Here is a 22,274-nt window from a genome sequence, read left to right as displayed (position 1 = left end):
CTCCAATACTGTGGAACGGTTTACCCTCCTCACTACGCACCATCGACACGGTGGCCTCTTTTAAAAAACAGCTTAAAACTCATCTGTTTAGACAGGCATTTGGGTAATGTTAATGCGTAATATGTTGTTTTATTTTATATTTATATTGTACTATTGCTTGTTTGATATGCTTTTATACTTCCTTTATGTTGCTATATTGTTTGTTTGACATGTCTTCTTGTGAAGCACTTTGTAACAGCGTTTTTGTCTTAAAAAGTGCTATATAAATAAATTTTACTTACTTACTTACTTACATTTGAAGTAAAAATACTGTTTGGCATTCACTGGGAAGTATTTGGTTGTTACCACCCGGCCTTTGAGGCATAGCATAAAATGGAGGGTGACAACAAAATAAATGTCCCTGTAAAGCCAAGTTAGGAGTATATTCATGGCAGAGAAATACTGCTGGCTGCATGAAGCCGGAACTGTTACTTTGAAACCAGCTAAGCCACAAGATATGATCCTTCACGTGGGAATCCATCCACTGGCTGTTAGAGGCAGCAAGCTACAAGGGGAAGGTCATTATCTTAATAATCTGGTCTTATTTTGGAAAAGCTAAACATTGTGTGCTTACAGTGTTTTGTTTTTTTGCAGTGGGAGATGTTTCTTTTTTTGTTGTTGGACAAATATGTAAATAAATATGTGATCAATAATGGCCTGAAATAACCTTCCTTCGTTCTGTGTTTCCTTGCTCTTGCAGGGCAGCCCCGTTCAGTTTTGGGGACAGGTCATGGAGCTCTAAGCTAGCACTCTCCATCCATCTCCATCTGCTGCCAGAAGCGCCGTTTCCAGCCTGCTGCTGTGGTTTGGCTCCGACTCCTCTAAGAGAAGAAGAGGGAGGAGTAAACTTCCCCCAGCTGCTGTGCAGACACACACATGCTGCATTGCTGCCATTCCCCAAGCCCTACTCCATCTATCCCGGGGGCACAGCCATTAGCTTGCTAGCAGGCTAGCACTTGGCACAGAAAGGCGGCCTGTCCCGAGGGACCAAACACAAGCAGACTGTACTGTGGCCTCCTCCTTTTGTCCTCACTTTTCAGGTCATACCCACCAAGTGGAACTCCTTTTGTCCAGCTGTCACTCCCACTGCTCTGAGCAGTGGAGGATTGCTAGCGATCAGTCAATCAAACAGCCGGGCAGACTGAGGAAGCCAGAGGGCGTGTTTACCAGACAGCAGAATGATGGAGCCTAGCATGGAAAACTGTCTGGCCCTGGTCCTGCAGAAGGACATGGGCCGAAGGCTGCAGGTTGGCCAGGAGATCATTGATTACATTCTGGACAAGGAAAAGTCCCATGACTTGGAGCAGGACCAGACAGCGCTGGACAAGATGGTCGATGGCATCGCCAGCTCCTGGGTCAACTCCAGCAACTTCAAGGTAAACTAGACTGATGTTTCAGGATGTGTCTGATGTGTCTTCCAGACACCCCTCAGAGGATCAAGTAGCTTTGTAATTCCTCACAGGTGGCGTGGTTTATTGGTGTAGTAGTGGTTAGTGTTACGGCCCTAGCAAGAAGCCTGTCTGCTTGTTCTTCATGCATGTCTGTAGATTTTCTTGCTGGGTTTCCTGCTTCTGTCTGAAGATACTTATGTGTAGATAATGGGAGATTCTCAGTTGGCTGTAGGTGTGGATATAAGTGCAAGAGGTCTTCCTTTTTTCTTTTTTAGCCCAAGATGGAAAATCTGTGAAGAGTGTGGATAGATGGATGGAATGAATTAATTCCCATTCGTTTTTTGTTTCAAGACCTTTTCACACTTAAAAGTCCAACCAGAATATAGGGTAATATATTTGTTTTTAATTCCTCTAAATCATTCTCATCTTTGTTGTTTATTTCACTTTAAATAGGAGCAGAAATTCTAAAAATGAGCTCCATGTTTTATTCAGTAAGTCATGAAACCAAGAAGAGAGACCATGATCTCTCCAGCCAAGTGTTTACTGAGCTCAGAGATCAGGTGTGCTGAAGATGAGAAGTTTTCTCATATATTTCAATACAATAAGAATTTTATCTTCATTTTCACCCCCTGCTGGTCATTAGAAAGAGAGAAGATTTGGTTTAGCAGAAGCTACATCCCTCTTTAATAAGCAGTCTGTGGGATTAAAGTGAAAAGTGTGAGGACCTGTGAACGTGCCTGCAGACAGACGTTTATCACAGCACTCATGTTTCTCTGCAAAAGAGCTTTTTTCCCCACAATTAACAGCCCATTTTCCACCCACTCAAACGCTCCTCCTAGAGCCTGTTGTGTTTAACAGCGTGCTCAAGGTGTTTTTATTAGGAAATGTCTGCCATAGCTCACAATCAAAGCTGCTCATGTTTGAGATGAAGCAACTTTATGGTTTTATGTAAAAGCTGAGTCATGTAGAAGAAGAAGAAGAAGAAAGTGTGTACATTATTGTACTTTATTGAGCCCCGTGGGGAAATTGCTCTCTGCATTTAACCCATTCACTCAGTGAAGCAGTGGGCAGCCATTGGGCGCCCGGGGAGCAGTGTGTAGGGACGGTACCTTGCTCAGGGGTACCTCAGGGTAGCTGTTAAGGGGAATCGAACCCCCGACCTTCCGATCATGGGGCAACCACTCTACCTACTGAGCTATCCCTGCCCTAGGGCCGAATGATAACAGTTTACCTTCCATGAATAACAGATTCCAATCAAAACTATTCCTTTTGTGTAGGAGGTGCACTTCCTTGTTATTGTGAACTCATAGAATGAGCTTTTGTAGTTTGTTTGAGCAGGAATTTTCAGTATTCATCACTGCAGCGCTGCAAGGCAAACTGTTCCTCAGACTAGCATTATTGTTTCCCTTGCCCTGTAGTTGGATGGCATTCTTCTCTGATTGATTGGACTTTATTCTGGGAGTTCAATCCAGGGCACAGTTTTATCTGACCTGAAAAGCGATTCCATCAGCAGCTCATTCCGTGCCCAAACACTGATTGCTTTTCTCTGCCGTGGCTGTAAGAAGACATTGTTTACCAAAGCTCGGGTTTCACGTTGCGATATGCTGCTTTGGCTCTCTGCAGGCCTGAAAATGTCAGAGATATGTGCCTGAACAAAGCCAAGCCTGCCCTCGATGCCCTACATACTGCAGCTCTGCGAGGATGGGGAAGGACTTCACTTGTATTGCTTTTTCTGCAGTCTCATTGGTCCAGCGGAGCCTGATGGTGGTTTTTGTGTGCTTCAAATGACCACATCTGGCACTGCGATGGTTGTGCTGGGAGATGTCTGGTGCATGCCTGAGAGAAAGAGTTTGCAGTTTGGGGTTAGGAGTGTTTAATTCGCTGGTTGTAGCTCAGATGGAGGGGCAGATATGAGGAGGCTGCTGCCAAACTAAATTTTTTTGTCCTGTCATGGGTCCAATTTCAGTGTTTCTCATTGCATACTCTGTACTTGAGCAAGCTGCACATGTATTGTGTGATTTGTTTTCATTTTGTCATTAACATTTTACTATTATTTGCACTTGGTTCAAGTTGCTTTTATTGAAAGATGTGCTGAAGGGCAAAATAAGACTCGCAAAACCAAAAGTCAGCACAGTAATGGTTTTTATCTCAATTATCTTGTTTTAATAATTACAGACACCCAAAATTATAACTGAAGTTAAAAGCTGGTTAATTGCACAGCCCTGATTGAGTGTCTCACACTGACTTTTGGTCCATGTTGGGCTGCAGCTGGTGATGGTGGTGCTAGTTCTATTCTGGAAATCCTCTGTTAGCTGGAGGATAACTCTATCCAGAGACTGCAGCAGGTGGAGAACCAGGACTACCAGCTGCAGAGCAACATGGAGGAGATGGAGTCTGTTTGAGGGAGGCGGAGCTCTGTTATTTATTGTCACAAAGCATATAGAGTAGATGTGCTGTGGCCACATTCAGAATCTAATTCTGCAGTAAACACTGTGAAGCTCCTCAGGAGGCACATAACTTTGCCTGAGAAGTGTATTATGGATAACATTTAGTTGTTGACTTCCAATTTAACTGCACACAGTTCAGGTAGCTGCCTCACATTTAGCAGAGGGAAATGGTTTTCTTGTGTTAATCAGCCACGTTAACTGCTGATACATCATATCCCCTGCAGGGGAATAGAAGCTGTATATTAACTTCAAAGTGAAGTGTCATTCAGCTACATCCTCTCTGCTAATCGCCTGTCCCGTCTTTGATGATGTCAGCTGGTGGGTTTTCACTTCAGACACAAACAAAAGCCGACGACTTTTCTGTCCAGTCTCGTTTCTATGCATTTGTTTGTGTCTTTGTAAAACTGTGATTTAGTTTCAACTAAAGGCTGAAAGCCTGAAGCATCTTCACCACAAAACACCCACCTGTGTTTGCTTTATGCTGAGGAAGAACTAATAGGAGCTTCTATACGAGGACATAAAGGCAGATCCTGCTCTCAGAAACTGACAAAACATAAGCTTAGACACATTTCACCAACACTTAAAGCTAAGCTGACTGAAACCCCAGAGCAGGGGAGGCAGGGGAGCCATGTGATGGTGCAGACACAACATAAATGGCTGTATCCGTGGATCATCTAAACCACAAGGGAATTTACTTTGGGGAAAAGGAACAAAGTAAATTTTCTGCTTATTTTTTGTACTTACACAAACTTGAGAAATGGCAAAAATGAGAAAAACGTAAAAAATGTCATTGGTGCCTCACTGCCGGCCTGTAAGACAAAGCTGCACAAGAGCTGATCCTGCAAAAGTGTCTCCTGCACGGTTGAGCAGCATCACAGGTGACACCAGGCTGTCGGAGCGATGACTTCGAGCCTCATCAACCCAGAAACCGTCACTGCCGTCAGCGTCAGTCCCACTCCCACCTCTGCATGGCAGAACGGAGAGCGAGGCACAGGAACGGAGGCATGATGGACGGTTACAAACAGGACACCAGCTCGTCTCCTTGAAGCAGGAAGTGTGAAAAAGGAATGGTGGGTGGAGGCTGTAGCGCAAATCCCATCCTTATTTATGGTTTGTTTTCCCCACAGTTTTATGTTTCTGCTTGTGGCACAAAATCCATCAACAGTAAAAGTGCAGAAAATTCATCCTAATGCACAACCTAGACAGGCGGTGGACTTGAATTCATAAATGACATTAATTTGCCTCTTTTTTTTATTATAATTTACTAATTTGGTTTTCATCGGAATTCTATTCAAAAATGATTGCAGTCCCCTGAAAAAATATCTTTGAAGCATGATAGCTGCTTGAAGTTTTCCAAAAATCATGGTTTTTGTTTGTATTTTTGTTTTTGATATTGTTTTTGTTTTGTTTTGCTTTGTTTTTGTTTTTTTAAGAGCCAGGTGCACTTCCTTTATCGCACAAGGCAGTGGAAACGAAAACAAACACACCGTAAATGTGAAAGAAATAAACTGACGTGCTGATTGATCACAGGGGAACTCTGAGGATTAGTCTGAATCTTCAGGTGACTGTGACACAGCCACCACATTAAGCATAAATCTATCCGGAGCATGAGGACAGGCCTCCTTGTGATGTCATATCTCTGCCTCCACGCTTCTGTTGAGATGATTCGGCAGCTGAAACCACAGCTGGAAGGATCCTGTTGACCTGGCACACCCGGACACAAAGAAAAGACACACACACGCACACAAGTAGGATATTTTCTTCAGAAGGTGTCTGTCATCTGCCAGCATGACTGTTCTTGTTTGAAATTGCAAGTGCATGAATCACAAAGTCACTCAAAGAGTCAGAAAGGCCTGATGTTCATGCATCCTGCACATCACAGTCTGTTATATCCAACAAGAATATACTGGATAGGCTGTCAGATAAGATATGATAAATACTGTACAGGCTGAAAGTCCCCCCGTGAGATTAGGATAAGGAGCGCACACTAGTCCTCTGTCTGTGAACTTGTTCGAGTCTTTTGTTTGGTTTGAAAAACAGAGCAGAGTTGCTTTAGAAACAGTTTAATTTTGCTCTAAGAATATTTGTTGAGCCGCCTCGTGCTGTATGCTGTTGGTGACTTTAGCACAGACAGAGAGAGACACTGAACTATAAATCTCTGGGAGAATTCAGCTGCAGCAAAGATGATGGAAAAAGTGAAACTTGCAGGACCAAAAAAGCTGTTTAAAATCTTGTGTTTTGTGCAAATACAGGAAACTTTTAAAGAAGAATTTATTCGATTGCCTGATGATTCTGAGCATGCATCGAGCCGATCGGGATCCCTAGCCTTAAGTTACTTTTTGCTAAATGTGTGCAGTATATTGGAATTAAGGCATTTTGAAACCAGGGAAAACCAGCTTTGGCCCAGCTAGACCTTTAATCATAATGTTGATGATCACGCAAGCTGAAAATTCAGCACTTCCTTTGTGTTTCCAGTAATGCATTTTGGTCTTCTGATGATTTACCTGTTTGTCTGAAGAGTCTCTTTCAACACTTTTGCTTTTCAAATTAAGGTGTTTCCAAATAATGATGAGCCATAATAAGAATTCAGGATCAAAATTCAGTCTGAAAATTAAGATTAATTATAACTAAACTGCAAAACTTGAGAGATAAGTTGTTAATGTAAAAATCTGTTCAAAGGACTGTATCAGGCTGTATCACATGCAGAGTCATGTGATTCAGCCTCAACGTGCATCTTATCCTGACAGTTAATCCTGCAGAAGTCATATAAAAGATATTCTTATCTACTTTGTAATTTTGCAAGAAATAACAATTTAACTCTAAATGACCTTTTGTGGATCAGCTTCAGTATCATCAGGGAGCGGATCTTGTTTAATTCCACAACACATTCTGGGAATTGATTAGAAATCTCTGTTATATTCCCGACTAATATCCTGCCCCTCCACACGGAGTGTTTTCCCCTGACCTTGACCTCACAGCTAACCCGTATCTCATGTTTACTGTCTAAACAAAAGATAAGCGCAGAATAAAAGCACACCAAGTGAGTGAAAGCTGACATTTAGTTAAGACGACTATAAAAGACTGTAAAGCTCTTTCTTGAAACAGCTGCCTGGTATCAGAGGCATCCCCACCAAACCTCCATTTATGGCAAATGAATCCATCACCCTCTCCCCCTTCTACCCCTCTCTCTTTCTCTAACTAAATAGTTTCCACATTAGCTGCTAAGTGATCGGGACACTGCCTGTGTTCAGCTGACATCATGAGTAAAAGCCACAGGATCACAGGAAAACCTGATCTGTGGTTTCAAGAGGACACATTCTCTTCTCTTTGGTTGTTATTGTTGTTGTGTTGTTTAAACAGAGTCAAAGCAAATGCATTTTACTTCCTCGTGATCGAATAATGGAGGTAGGATCAAAGCAGCACTGACAGGGAAGATGATTTGATGTATGACGTGTATTGTATTTGCTGCGTCGTGAGAAGAAAGGATTTAATTGTTATTTAAAACAGAAACTTGGAGCTTTGTGTTTTCCGAGGAACAAAAATTATTTAAATCAAAGAAGTGTTCCTCTTAAAATACCTTTTTCTTGTGTCACAAAGTACTTGGCAAATGAAACATTTGAACAAGTTCAAGGAAGAAAGTTCTTTAATAATTACTTTGTGAGAGCGCTGGGCTGGGTGATTAAATAAACTAGAATTTCAGGTATGCGTTTGGCTTCCAGAAAAAAACAAGATAATTTGGATTAAAAACAAATACTCTTTTGCATTTGTTTTGCTGTTCTTTTTCTCCAAAAATCAGATCCCTCCCAAATACTGTGAACACTTACGTTCCTGTGCATGAACTTACTCGATCAATAACACATCTCTATGACATCGTTATTTGTGTTTCTGTTTGAATGACAGCAAAGAGTTCACTCACTCACTTTTTGTACACACACCAACGCACTTTTGGATTCGTGGCTAAATCTCTTTATGGAAAACTGACCAGGATTATTGAGTGTGTTTTCCGGGAAAACTTTCTGACTGAACCGGTTTCAGCTCTGCGGAGAACTTTGGATCCTTCGTTAAATGTTAATCTCAGTTTAATTTGTCAAGATGTGTGCAGAGAGAGCTCAGAGGGGGAAACTGCAACGCAAAAAAGAGACAAAAATGAAGGAAAACAAAACAAAATCCTACATTTCTTAAGTGTGAAAGCAAAGGGCAGGTGTTCCTTTATAAGAGCTTTCTGAAATAGCCTTTTCATATTTTCATTGATGTTTCTCTGTGGTAAACAGACTTTACCACCATTAAGTACTGTTACAGTGTCACGCTGACCCGTCTTAAATTTTGAGGCTTAACCCAATTACGGCCACACCACCACTGCAGCAAACATCACATAAAGGACTAATTCTGTCGTTAATCCCAGACTTAAACCGTGTCCTCAGGAACGCTGAACAGAAGACTGACGGGCAACACAACACAGCTTTTATTAATAAAAAGAATAATAATAATAATAAAGGGACCGCAGTTTGAAAAAGTAAGAAATCAGGTATTTAAACTCAAAAAACATCAGCAGGGTAACTGTGAATAACAAAATGATTCTAATAAATCCATGTACAGAATCCACATAATTGTCCCTTTACCTTGATGAACCCTAATAACCCAAACCAGGAATATTCACCATTAATGCCGTCAGGATTAAGGTTACCATTCAACGGTATTAAAGCTGAATCCAGTGCGGTATCCGCTTAATAAACCCAAATCCTTCAGACTGTGTGGAGTTTGGCTTAGAAGCTCTCCAGGTTTTTGTTTGGACAATTCTGAGTAAAAAGAGTTTATCTTCATATGATTTTTTTTTTTTTTTTTTTTTTTTTTTTTAGATATTTTCCATAAACTACAGAAGGGACAAAACAAAGTTAATGACAACAAGTGCTTAGAGCACCAGTTGAACCCCTCTCCGACATCCTGAGCCTATCCGGTCTTTAAGTGATGATGTGATGAATCCTGCTTCCGGGCCCAAAGTACTCTGCATTTAATAAGGCTGTTGTGTTTTTAACATGTTTTAATGCTTTGTATCTTGTTCTATTTAATCTCAACAAGCCGCTAAAAACAGTCAGTGATCCCTGACGGCTTCTCTCGGTTTTAATTACCACCTTCCTGTCCTTTAGTAGATTATAGAGGCTTTTTTTCTGTAAAAGTTTTGGTAATTTTGTAATTTCATGGATGACATGAATTTTTCTAATGATGCTTAAATGTTAAACAGATTAGCTACTGTGAATAAATAGGCTTATTCTAATGGGGTCAGGTGTCAGGCTAGTAGATGGAGGGATGGACCTAATGTTCTGAAGCACTAAGCATCCTTTTCATGTGTTCGTTACTCATCAGTTTAGTTATCATGTCTGCAGTCCTGTTTTTAGCCCTGTGAAACCCGCCTCCCCTCTTATCTAAACGAATCGCAGTGTTGGAGACGTTCCTTTTGTTCACCACTGTACCGTCCCCAGCAGCAGCTGTAAATGCCCTTCTCCTGGTTCCCACCCCTCTGCCAGTAAAACTCTGTCCTGTGGGGGGGAACCCTCTGTAGCCCAGACGTAATCTGCTCTCTTCTTTAATCTGCTCAGCTTGAGGATTTTTTTCCCCCTTTTTTCTCACATAAGCCAACAAGCCATGTGTGATTCAATCCCCCAGTTTGTGAAAGACAGTCTGATTTCACCCTGCTGCTGTCTTGCTGAATCCTCCCCGATGTAAATTGAATTTGAAATTTTGTCCAGTAAACAATTAGTTGGCAGTTGATGAGCACGACAGTCTGGCAGATAGACATAGAAGAGACTACTGAGTCAGCTCAGCCTGGTTTGGTTTGCCTTTGTCATTATAACATACACAGAGTCTTATCAGCAGCACAGCAGCCTGAGGATTCATCCGTCAGAGTTCGTCCCTGCCAGTGTGTTTAAGTTGCTCAGTTGTATTGTTGTTAGGACTGCCACAAACAATTATTTTGATAGTCGACTAGTCCTTCATTTCATTATTTTTGTGATTAGTCGACTAATCAGATCATGCATCCATTGAACGTAAAACATACATCTTATTGCACCAGCATGCATCTCCTCTTATATAACTATCATTAGCACATACCTTTCTTCAAGCTGTAAGCTAACTAAAAATAAAGACAAGATGATAGTTTATTAAACTTTTAATGAAATTTGCGGATTGTCTCAGTGGAGTTTAATAAACTCAGCCGTCTGCTCCTTGCTATCTAAAATACAACAAGACATTGGAGTAAATTCTACCATCTCACACTTCTGTTTAATCAGTTTTCTGTTTGACATTTATTCAGCCAGTTGAAAACTATAACTTAATCTCAGCCAAACTGATTTACTCTGGAACAAATAAAATACTGAAAAAAGCCAAACAAGAAATTTTTTAATTTATCTAAGTGACTACTAGATCATGTTTGTCGGCCGTATTTAGAGCAGTCTACGAATTTGGACAGCCTTCGCCGCGTCGCTGTAACGTAATCGGCCTACAAGTGCGGCCTCCGAAGGCCCATGAATTTGGACACAGCTGGAGACTGCTTCTTCTTCTTTGGCGTTTAATAGCAGCTGGCATCCTTGTAGATGCATTGCTGCCATCTTCTGTTTCACTCCGTTATTACACTCTTAAATCCTAGTACTTATTCCTGCGTCTTTTGGGATCTTACAAAGCTTCAAACGATGCGTCGACTATTAAATTAGTCATCGACGATTTTGATAGTCGATGGAATCGTGACTAGTCGACTAATCGTGGCAGCCCTACTCGGCACAGCACGCCTCAACTCGTTTTCTACCAGGTACCAGTTACCTTTTTCTAGTACCTACTTTGCAGCTGTTCCAAACGATCTGAGGTGATCTGAGCCACCAACTGGTGTCACTCATCACTCGATGAGTCATGAAAGTGCCTGCCATTTTTGAAAGCCAGCAATGGGGAAACTGGCTACACAAAAGACAGCACAGTGGCCACGAGTCTGACAAATAGCCATACACAGCAGCAGGTATACCATCGTCTCAAGTCCTCCTTTGTTGTGACATTTGCGTCGCATGCAAATGATTTTGGCTGTGTTTGGCTGTGTTGCTATAACGACTCCATGTGCCCAAGTGGTACTTAATTGAAATGGAAAAAAACAAAAACCAAGTTGAGCCAAGTAGGTACTAGAGGAAAAGGCTTATTATCTGACTACAGCTCTGAACCTGAACTGTGGTCAACTGTGGCTTGAGTAGCAACATTCAGGCCCTTAAGGCTGCCTCCTCCCACGCTCCACCTTCACATGTTATTTCATAAAGCGGCCAGCGGGTGTGGACTGTGATGTTGTGCCTGCAGTTTGCTGTCCATTGTAACGTTGTGACTCTAGTGTTGCAGTGCAGCACGTGGCAGAAAATATCTCAGCCTCTGCTTCAGGACTTGCATCATGATCAGTGCAGCAGTCAGTCAGAGGAGACGCCCTTCAGTAAGGTGAAAGTCAGCTCTTTGATCTGTGTATTACCTGCTAGACTGGGCTGAAGTATTTGGAAGTGGAACAACATACCAGAGCTTGATCTGTGAGTTTGAAAGTTCATCAGGCAAAGCATCACCTTAAAGAAAACTTGAGCAGCACAGATCTGCTGTACAGTCCTGAGTCGTCTCAACGCAGCGTCTGATTGCCCAGCAGCATTTTCAGAGGGTGTTTCTGAGTTCTTCATGCACTGAAACATTTTTGGAACCAGCATAAAAAAGTCTGAATAAATTAACGAACACTGCCTCATTGCCTTTAGTATATGCTAATAAAATGTGCTTCAGTGTAAACTTATCCCCACCAGAGGCTCATTTAGAGTCATAAAACGCTGAACTCTATCACGGAACTCCTTTTTTTGACAATTTTTCCTAACTGAACCCACGAAACCGTAGGTGAGGGCCTGTGTCCACAAAGGTTGATTGATTAGTTAACTCAATTTCGAGGTTAACTTCTACGCTAATGTAACTCACTGTTAATGTTGGGAAGGTGAAGAGGGGTACTGAAACACTGAGAGCATCTGTGGTACTTGGAAAGAATCCAGATATTTGTTGAATTGATGTAAAAGCAGTAATTTGTGCTACATGTAAATACAAAGTTTCGGCTGCTGTGCTGCTTTCAACGGCCTAGTTTTAACAGTGTTTGCTTCCTTCGATCTGCTCGACTCTGTCCAACATCTGTATCTGGTTATCAGTTAGGCCATTTGTTCTGCTGAGTCAGCCTAGCCTAGGAAGGAAGCCACAGACTAATGTGCTTCGTCATGCTGTGATATGGACAGAAAACCCAGAAAAACCTCTACAGCTGAGGGAGAGGAAAGCCAGAGAAATGCTTTTAATGAAATGATGCATCAAATCTTAAATAAAGTCATTGTATGGTCAAGTTATGTCAGCTTGCCACCCTGTTTTTCTGTGTTATGATGACGTTGCACACATTTTACAGGATTGCAGAGCAGGTCAGCTTAATAACAGACTTTTAATGTCACTGAAATTTTTCCCTCAGTAGGTCATCAAATTTTCACTGTGGATCTTTTCCTACTTTCTCTAGTGTTTAACTGTTTGGACCATACTGTTGTGATGTGAGGACCATAGGGGTGCTTGTAATAATCTTGCTCGATGCTGTCAGACATCAGGAAACGGATGAGGAGGGTTATTTTGAGGGGTTATACACAGCCCAGGCAGTGGCAGACGCCACCTTCTGGCAGGATTTGAGATGTCTGTATAGATCTGGTCCCGCTTTATGATGTCGTCTATGTGCTACTGTTAAGCTAGTCGCTAAAGGTGTTGTTTGCTCGTAGTCTGAATTCTAAGTTAAAACTTTTTTCTCAAATTTTTGGGAACATTTTTTTTCCAACCAAACTTTTAATGCAGCCACTGTTTTTTTGTTTTTTTTTTAAGTTTTTGATGGTATTTTACCTATAGTGCCCTTCTTTGTACCTACCTTCGGCTGGCCTCAGTCCAGAGAGCAGCAGAAATGTAGAGATATACCATGCTAGGTCACGTGAAGATTGAAGCAGTCGAGTTCACCTTCAGGTGAGTGGATCACTCAGATTAGCATTTGTTGCCTCGGGTAATTCCCTGGAAACCTGCATGTACCAAATACACTCGCTTACAGCAAACATTGTTTCTTATTTTTCTTAAATTTCCTGCACAGTGATCTACCTGTCGATGGACTAACGTGGAGAAGCAGCACCATCATCAGCTGCTTTGGCTCCAGAAGAAGAAATGTCGCACTCTGAGAGAACAATAAAGTGGAATACACATAATCAGTTTAACTGAATTATTCATTAGTAACATTTCTCTGCTCTCCTTGTCTCTGAATGCGGTTCAATAATACATGGAGCTATATTTGGGGCTTGGCAGTCCTGTTAAAGTCAATGTCATAGTACTGCCATGGATATAATCTGCATTTACATTAATATAAAAGTACTGCACTGCTGTGAAGGTGATTTGGTTTGTGCTGAATGATTAATATGAACAACACACATCTGCTCTGTTGGATTTCACTGTTGTGCATCTTCTTTATATTCATGTAACAGAATCCATGATGTTCATATGAGTGCTCAGGTGAATGCTCTCACCATCCATAATAAGACTGCTTGTTCATAATGTTGCTAAACACCGTTCTTTAAGACTCTATGAATAATGACCTGAAGATATAAGTATTGATTGTGTTTATCACCAATATTGGTAAATTTCTATGTTACAGCAGCCAAAACTTCTAAGAAAATATCTTCAGTAAAGTAGAATAAATGTGTAACTCATTAAGGTAAAATTCAAAACTACAACTACACGTTAAATGAGCTGAGAAAGTAAAAAGCTAAATAAAATACATACAATAAAGTGGATTCATAAGGTAAAATATTTAATATCTATGTCTTTAGTAGAGCACACAAAAGAAATAAAATCATTATGAATAAGTAACTGCAGCCTGCGAATAAGCACCATAACACTGGAGAACGAAAACAATTACACTTTTTGAAGATTAAAAAAAAAAAAAATGTTGTGTTTAATTTATGGATGTGCCGATCCAAACTTTCAGTTCCAGTGCAAGAGCTCCAATTAATAAACTTTAATGTAGTTCCATCTGATGATTGTATTAAATGTAGACAGATGTGTGCAGATGCTGTTGGCCTGTTGTCCCTCTGTTTCCACAGTGGGCCTTTGTGGTTGTAATTTAACTTTGATCAGTCCAAACTGCAGCCCCGTGTTGTTGTGTGCCTGCAGCCCCACGGCGACACACTGAGTCAGCTCTTTGAGTTTGTTCGTCCTGACAGTTCGCTGCCTCTGCTGGTAGAGTGATGTCCTCCTCTGTCCTGCCTGGCAGGTGTCACAGCATTTTATGGATGACACTAACTTTGTGTTAGAGGTTTAAATATTTCATTTCAGGCCCAGAATACACAGCAAAGTGCAACCAAAACTAATCTGTTATTTATCCAGTTTGTAGATTTATTCAGCTATTATGTAAATGTGAAATTAGCAGTTTCATATTAAAGCATTTCTTTTATTTTCTGTCATATATATCTGCTGTTTCCTAACTCATATGTCATAGGGGTCATAGAGAGGGGATCACCCTTTTTGTGGTCATCTCTCATCCACCCACTTGCTACATAGGATAGACTGAGGCCAAGTATCAGATAAAGAAGGATTATTGTGAACTGCGAATTATGCAAAGCTACTCTTGTGGAGTCCAAGAATCGAAATTGATCTCGTCTCTAAACAAGTTGGAGTTAGCAGGAAAAATATCTCCGCCCACACCCAACCAAGTTAGTGTGTCTGTCTGCTCGTATTCCAGCCCTTCAAGGAGGAAATTGAACTCCTTTTCACACAGCCTTCCATCAAGTGTCGTTAAAACTAGCGCAGTAAATGAGCTAGAAACGTTTTGATGCTGATTAACGCCGTGTGCCAGGACATCAGCTCATTTTCCACCTGATGAGTTTTCTTCTGTTTGGCCTCCAGCTCGCTCCTCTCTTTCTTCTGAGAAACAGCGCCGAGCTGCAGCTCCACTGTTTGTTTATTCCTGATATCACATGCAGCCAATCGGAGAGCCGTGATTGGCTGAGGTGTGTGTCAAACTGGGTTTCTTTTTTGGAGTCTGGTGTGCTTAGGCAAAACTCCGCTCTGTCTCTACTCGTGTTTGACGTCTGTTTTGGTATTTGACTATGTGTGTATTAAACACGTTTAAAAGAGTATAGCACAAGTAGATTGTGTGAAATTTTCAAACACTCCATTGTCCAAACACTTTAAAACTAGAAAAACTTGCAATGGAGTAACTTTGTACTAACAGACGGTCCAAGAAGGCTAAGCTCCAGTTTTAGTGAGTGAAATTAAAGGATTTTATTTTTTTATTTTATTTAATTAAGGTTAGCTTATAAATTCTAATTCTAAGAGATAAAATATGTGCCTTATCTGTGTGTGTTTAGTCCCATCCTTCTTTCAATTTACTTCCTGCTGTATTTTGGATGTTGTTTTTATTGCCCTTTTTCCTTCAAAGTTGGTTATTAAAATCTCGAGATCTGTTTTCTATGTATGGATGAATAGAGCCAGTCATTAGTGGAGGAATTATGTTATATTGAACAGTGTTGTGGAGCCTTCAGGGGCTGCAGCATTCAGTAAACATTTATTGTAACAACACCATCAAAATTATTTAACCTAACGTTAGCAGTGAATTTGCAGTCTGTGAAATGTTGGCTTCAAAAACAAGGACACAGGTGCTCAACCTTGCTTTTATAAAGGAATCTATGCAGGACATAACCAGCTGTCAGAGACAGATCTCACAATGTAAGAGACAGCATCGCATGTGAGTTGCATTCTTTGGTGCAAATAAATTAGATGATTCTTATTTGCAAAGCTTCACCAATCTAGCAGAGAGCGTTTGCAGTGCAAATCGAGCAACAATTGTTTGGCGACAGGTTGCCTCCCACCTAGCAACATGTGCAATCAAACCCTCTGGACAACCAGTTTTTCACTAAAACTACTTGCAGTTGTTCACCAAATGCAAGACAATTCAGTGCAATCACTGGCAAACCAATGTTTTTCCTATTTGCAAAGAAGTTGCTGTTTTATTTTTACTTTAATGTGTCTAATCTATAACCTTGAGTTTTGTCTGCGGCTGATTTTTAGCATTTACAAATGATAAAACTGTTTTCAATTTTCATTTGATTGCTATTATACTTAAATAAGGTTCAGGCATTTTGGCCTTATAACCCCATTAAAGAAATAAAGGACACAGATTTCTGTTCTCAGTGTCTATTACATAAATTTGCTGATCATGATTTAAGGAGATTTAAACAGACGTGATCATTTGTAACAAAAAGCTCTGACACTTCTTTGGAGGCCAAACACTATTACTGCTGTTTCTGTTGTTATTTTCCCCTGTAATTAGTGGCTCCACTCTTTCACGTAAAGCATAAAGCATGTTTGAACTTGAGCGAAGCATGTATTAGTGTCAGTGGCAGTATGTCCGGAGGAGGATGCTCCCATTTCAGTGTTTTCACTGCAGCAATTCGAGTATGAAGCGCCATCTCAGGAGGAAGTGAACCGTGAAAGAGCGTTGTGTCTGTGCGTCTTTAAATGTGCTCTGTATTACAAGTGCTGTTGGCTCTCGGCTGTAATAAGAGTTTACTGCACAGCTCCATCATCCAGTTGCCACCCTGCCCGGAGTCCTGAGCTCTGCTGAGTGCTGCTGAGTCACTGCTGGCTAATCACCGCAAACTCCAAATGGTGGCATAGCATCACAATTAATCACTCCCACTCTGTTACTGTATCTGGTGCATGTTGGAAATTGTTTAGATGAGTCTGGCCCCGCCTGTATGAGCCTGTGGTTGAACTGGGACACTCCCAGTCTGCATGTGTGGAATAATATGCAGGCGACCTATTGTCCTCATTTCCATCTAAATATTTTTTATTCTTGGAGTCCTCTAGAGCAGCTTTGCATGATTTTTGAACTTTGCATAGTTCAAAATGATTATTCATGTGGGTGGGGCTTTTCCCCAGTGACATCATACAGATCCAAGAGTAGAAAAAAATTCACGGTCCTTTATGACTTCAATGAAAACAGTCTCTAGAATATCCTATTTTATTCAGTGAGACCTGAAACTAGCGACTGAGTCAGGAAGGTGTTTCCTAAGATCAGAAATGTTAGCAGTGAATTTCCAAACTTTTGCAACAAAGAAATTGCCCCCTGTTGGACATTAGGAGGAATGCAGGTTTAAAGCTTAATCTTAATCTGGGGGCAGGGATAGCTTAGTAGGTAGAGTGGTGGCCGGGGTCGGGGATTCAAATCCACTGAACAGCTACCCTGAGGTACCCCTGAGCAAGGTACCGTCCCTACACACTGCTCCCCGGGCGCCCAGTGGCTGCCCACTGCTTCACTAAGTATACATTATTATTATTGTTATTATTATTTTAAGCCTATTCGCTACTTCCATCTTTTATATCACAGACTGTCATTACTAATTAAACCCTCTGTTAAACAGTTAGTAACTATAAACTCTGAAGAGGTCAAATAGCAGCTTTTATTAAAGCTGCATTTTATTTTAGAAAAGACTCTTCTTCTTTTCTGACTCTAACAAACCAAAATCTTCTTCTTTGGTCTTGGTGCGACTGGTGTTTATTTTGCAGTGTCCTAAAGGTAGAGCTGAGGTCTATCAGACGCTAACCACGGGACAGGCAGTGACGCGGGCTGAGGTGCTCATGAGTCCCTTTTGCCACAGGCGAATTACTAAAAGCAGCAGCAGCAACAACTGAGCGCACTCAAAGAAACACACTGGCAACAGTTGAGACTCTGTGAAAGCCATTAAAAGGTGAAACAGCCATGTTTAAACCCACTTCTGGTGGGTCCACAGTTCATCATGATTTCAGCATTCTTGGATTTTTCCATTCTCTTTGACTTTATGTAAACTTGTGCATTTAAATATGACTTCCTCATATTACAATATTTCCACTTGAGGCTCCAGCAGTGAGTCAGTCCCCACAGACTGACATTTTAAAATGCCCAACTTTACTGCAGAAATAAACATGCTTACAGCTTAATACAAAAACCAGGTTTGGTCTCTGTAGCTGATACCCTCCTTTATAACAACTCATCATCCAGATGGAGGCTTTGATATTGATGCGTATTAATAAAACTATTTTAATGCTGCATAACAATAAAGGTCTCTTGAATCAAACAGAATTTTATTTGTTGTGTTGTTCCTTGATAGCTCGATGCATTATCTGCCTTGTGGAGGGCAGCCGGTTATTAATGGATCAGCTGAACCAGCAAATAGACTATTTGTTAAAATGCACTTAATAACAATTTACAATTGAATTAATTTCAGCATACAGAGCATCAAATCATCTCCTTTCAAACTGTTGGAGAGATTATATTATTATATCATTATGAAATCAGACGGAATTAGAAGAGATGCATATCTGCCAGAGGAGTAAACTTGTGCAATAGCTGTAACGAGAAATATAGACAGAGTAGTTCAAAGTTAATGTAATTTAATTTGTTAATTCTGGTTGATTCAGTCTTCACTCTCATGTCTTGATTTTTATGGGCTTTTTTTTTTTTTTTTTGGTTGTATTGTTTTTTTGCAATCCATCAATTTTCTTCCGCTTATGTAGTGCCTGGAGCCTATCCCAGCTACCATAGGATGATAGGTGGGGTACACCCTGGACAGGTGTCCTGTCTGTCATACAGAAAACAGGGTGTTGTTTTTGAAAAACTTTAAATAATGACTGATTTAAATTGAGCACCATCTTCCCTGTGCAGCTTGCCTGTTCCCTGCAAACCTCAACAGAGAGGCTATTTGCATGCCGGGAATCAGAACTTCTCATTCTGCGCTGTGTTTGCATGCAGCACTGTCTGTCGTTGTTCTTCAGCCTGCAGCACAGATACAGCTTTGATAAACAAACTATCAAAAGGACTCAAATGTTAATGCTCATCAGCAGCTTAAAAATGAAGCCATAAATGTCAGCTGCGCTCATCTCTGACCTGCAGCTGCATCCAGAAAACAGACCTGTAAGCTACAGTTAGAGTTTAAGCTGAAAGGTAGACCAAGTAAAGACAAAAGTTCTTGATTTATGGCACTGTGAGAGACATGAGAATGTGGTGATTACAGAGCAGGAGGCTGGGAGGGAGGGACAGGTATGCTGTATATAATTACAAAGCTGGAAAATGATCTGGCTTTCCGTGTGTGAGGGACACGGCTCATTTTTGAGGAGTTTGATCGATGTCTGAGTTTTGCTTGTCTTTACAGGTTGCTGCATGTGTGTGTGTGTGTGTGTGTGTCCGTGTGTAGTGTTTCCACTGGTAATGAGATGGCGAGTTGAGAGAAATTCTTGATTTAATTTAAAGGCTTCTCCACATCAGAGTGGCCAGTTGTGGGTTGCCGGGTTTTTCCAGCCACTCGGATGACGATGAAGAGGCACTCGTGTTCCTCTGAACGAGGCTTGATGCTAGTGGGTTAGTTTGATCACAGCCTGATCCAAGAGTCCTTTCTGAACTTTTTCTTTTACATGATCAGGAAACAAACTGACTGGACTTCTAAAGTTTACTGCCCCTCGCTAGTTTTCTAACCTAAATATGCATCCCGTGTTTTGTTTTACTTTACTTACCACATTTCCACATGATTTATTTACTATAATAATTTTTTTCCGCATTTTTATCATGTACAAAACCACCCAGCCCGCCAGATGTATCAGACAGCACATGGATTGAGTATCCAGACCTTAGTGATCAATAAAATCTTCATACTCACGGGTTGCCCCTGAAATCATGTAAACATTGGGAGATTTGCTGTCTTTGCTTCATGAAGCAGCATCTCAGTGAATGGAAAGCTAAACCAACACGTGCATGTTGACAGAGTAAATATCGAGCGAGGCTGAAGCTGCTTTCAGTGACGGCAGGGTGCATATTTGAGCTGAGGTAAACACGCGTCACGGTCTGACCACTAACTGCCACAAATGCTTCAAGTCTGAACCTTCATTGTGAGCTCAGATTTTGAAAGAAGCCACTCGTCTTGCAGCTGTGTGAACTGAGCTGACATTCAGCTCCAGCTGGGTAGCTTTACTGCTCAGAGACCTTTGCCTGTGCTGAAAATCTTTAGAAACTCAGTTGTTTTTTTTGTTTGTTTTTTTTAAGTGGCCTACAGGGGTGGGCGATATAGATGATGATGATGATCTTCTGAAACTATGTGCCAGCAGCACTATAGCGACACAGTATTATAAAAGTATAAAATAACTGATTAACACTTTAACTGAACAATAACTAAATTAGTTGAACCTTGTAATCCTTTCAATGGTTGCACAATATTGTCATAGAATAAAGCTGGAACATATTTTCTACCTGGGATCTTGTATGCTGGATTGAGCTTTTTAACCAGATGTTTAAAGTCCTGCTTTTTCTCCCTGTGACCGAATCATTAATTTCCATCCACCATTTGCTTTGGAGTCATATGGAGTGTCACTAGCGAGTACTCCAGCGACGCGCGGAGGGTTGCTCATCATCATCTCCTCCTTTGTAGCCCGGCTGTACTCAGCTGTGCGTTTTTGTCTCAAGTGGTAAAACACATTTATTGTTTCCACCTCTAGCAGTTGTTATGCACACTAGGGAATGTAAATGGATGTCGCTGCTATGGTAACAATATTACGATATGACACTTTCCTATCACATAAAAATGTATGTGGTTATTATGACAGACCAAGTGTTATGGCACAGCCCTTGTTGCCTTTAAGATTATTGAATTTCAGATCAATTCCATTTCAATTTAGTGCAGTTCAGCTTCATTTGTCATTCAATCTCACAACAGTCACTTCAACGTGCTTTATACTATAAGGTAAAAGAGAGAAAACCCCAACAACCTGACAACCAGGTATGACCACACCCTTGGCGACTCTGGGAAAGAAAAACATTCTTTTTACAGGAAGAAAAACCTGTGGTACAATCTCAGGAAGGGAAAATAGTCTGGTGCTACATAGGGTTAGGCATAGAGACAAAAAACATATTTTTGTATCCAGCTGTAAGCATGTTTATTTGTAATGTAAAGTCTGTGAGAACTGCTGGAGCACCTGGTGGACGTTAGAGGAACTGCAGCTTGTAGTGCTTGTGATGACATCATTCTGTTTAGGGTTGCTGTTTTGTTATGTGGAGTATTACTTTGGTTAGGGTTTGAAAGTTATTGGTTATTTATCGCATGGTTTATGTTGCTTATTGTAATTTTTCTGCTGGTCTTTAGTTTTTTCTTTTCTTTTCTTACCTGTTAGTGAGGTGGTTGTTTCTTTCTTTGTGATATTAATAAAGTTTAGCCTGTGCAAATCCCTGTTATCCCGCACTGTTGTGCAATAGTGTGACCTGGACTGTGCGTGAAAAGTAGGCCACAGTTTTGTGCCCTTGATGCATGGACACATTTTTTTAAAACTGCTGCTTTTACATTGTAAATTAGGAAAAATCAGCTCTTTTCTTTTACTGTCAGACTAAATAAATTAAATCCACAAACTCAAAACATATTAAAACTCAACATGAGGGGACGTGCAACGCTGATGCCCTGCGCCAGTTTCAGCTATCTTATTTTACAGTGTCAGCATGTAAAAATTATGCTGTCCCCATGCAGCTGTGCTGCTGTTGCCTTTGGTGGTTTCTTAGAAAACAGTAAACCAAGTGGCCCAGCCTTGTGCTTTAAGGGGGTCGGATTACTTTACGTTACTTTACGTTTCTAGTTTTCTCACTGTGTGACCTTATTTTTCACCCCAACAGAGTTTCTTTTAACTGTGTTTTAAGGTTAGCAAAGGGACACTCAGATGAGAATTTTTCTTACAGTGTGGACATTTGCTGACACACTGTCAGGATTGAAATGCAGCAGATAAGAGGAGGGGAAGAAACTAGAGCCGAGCATGTCGGATTGGAGGATTTGGGAATTTGGAAGGGATGATGTCTGAGAGATTTGGGTCCAGAGCCTTCAGGGTGGGGGTGAAATAGAGATATACATGCGTGCGTGTGTGTGTGTGTGTGTGTGTGTGTGTGTGTGTATGTTTTGGGGGCTCTGGATGTGGGTGGCAGCAGAAAGAGAGTTAGCCATCTGTCTGCAAAGAGGCGGAGCCTGTCTGTCCTGGACTGGACCACGTTCTTCTTTGGCGTTCCTTGTGTAATTCAATTTTCCAGAAAAGACTCTTTACCTCCAGCTATGACTCCAAGAAAGAGCTCAAGTGAACCTGTTTTGCGTTCCTGTGCAGGGTTTCTCTCTTCGTGTGGGGCCTGTCGTCAGTCTAATTACCGTCATTCTCTCCAGCTGCAGAACAAAGAGTCTGATCTGAGGATTAGAGCTGCAGATAACCAGGACTTCTGCCTGCAGCAGGGGAGAGGCATCCATTGGAGACACTGAGGAAAATATAAAGGGAAGAGCACTTTGTAGTTCGGTGGTTT

The 22,274-nt window shown here is 41.1% G+C and overlaps 1 protein-coding gene across 1 annotated transcript in view; it reads left to right on the top strand.

The window, feature by feature from the left end:
• The window catches only part of clasp1a (cytoplasmic linker associated protein 1a), a 93,531-nt gene that overhangs the window by 3,029 nt on the left and 68,228 nt on the right, over window positions 1–22,274 (top strand). The window contains exon 2 of the mRNA XM_082508368.1: window positions 740–1,415. Within this exon, the coding sequence (XP_082364494.1) occupies window positions 1,218–1,415 (198 nt within the window). The 5' untranslated portion in view covers window positions 740–1,217. The remainder of the gene's footprint in view (window positions 1–739; window positions 1,416–22,274) is intronic.

Source organism: Aulonocara stuartgranti (assembly GCF_965226115.1).
Source record: "Aulonocara stuartgranti genome assembly, chromosome: 16".
In the NCBI taxonomy this organism is placed as follows: Eukaryota; Metazoa; Chordata; class Actinopteri; order Cichliformes; family Cichlidae; genus Aulonocara; species Aulonocara stuartgranti.
This window is presented reverse-complemented; position numbering and strand designations above follow the sequence as displayed.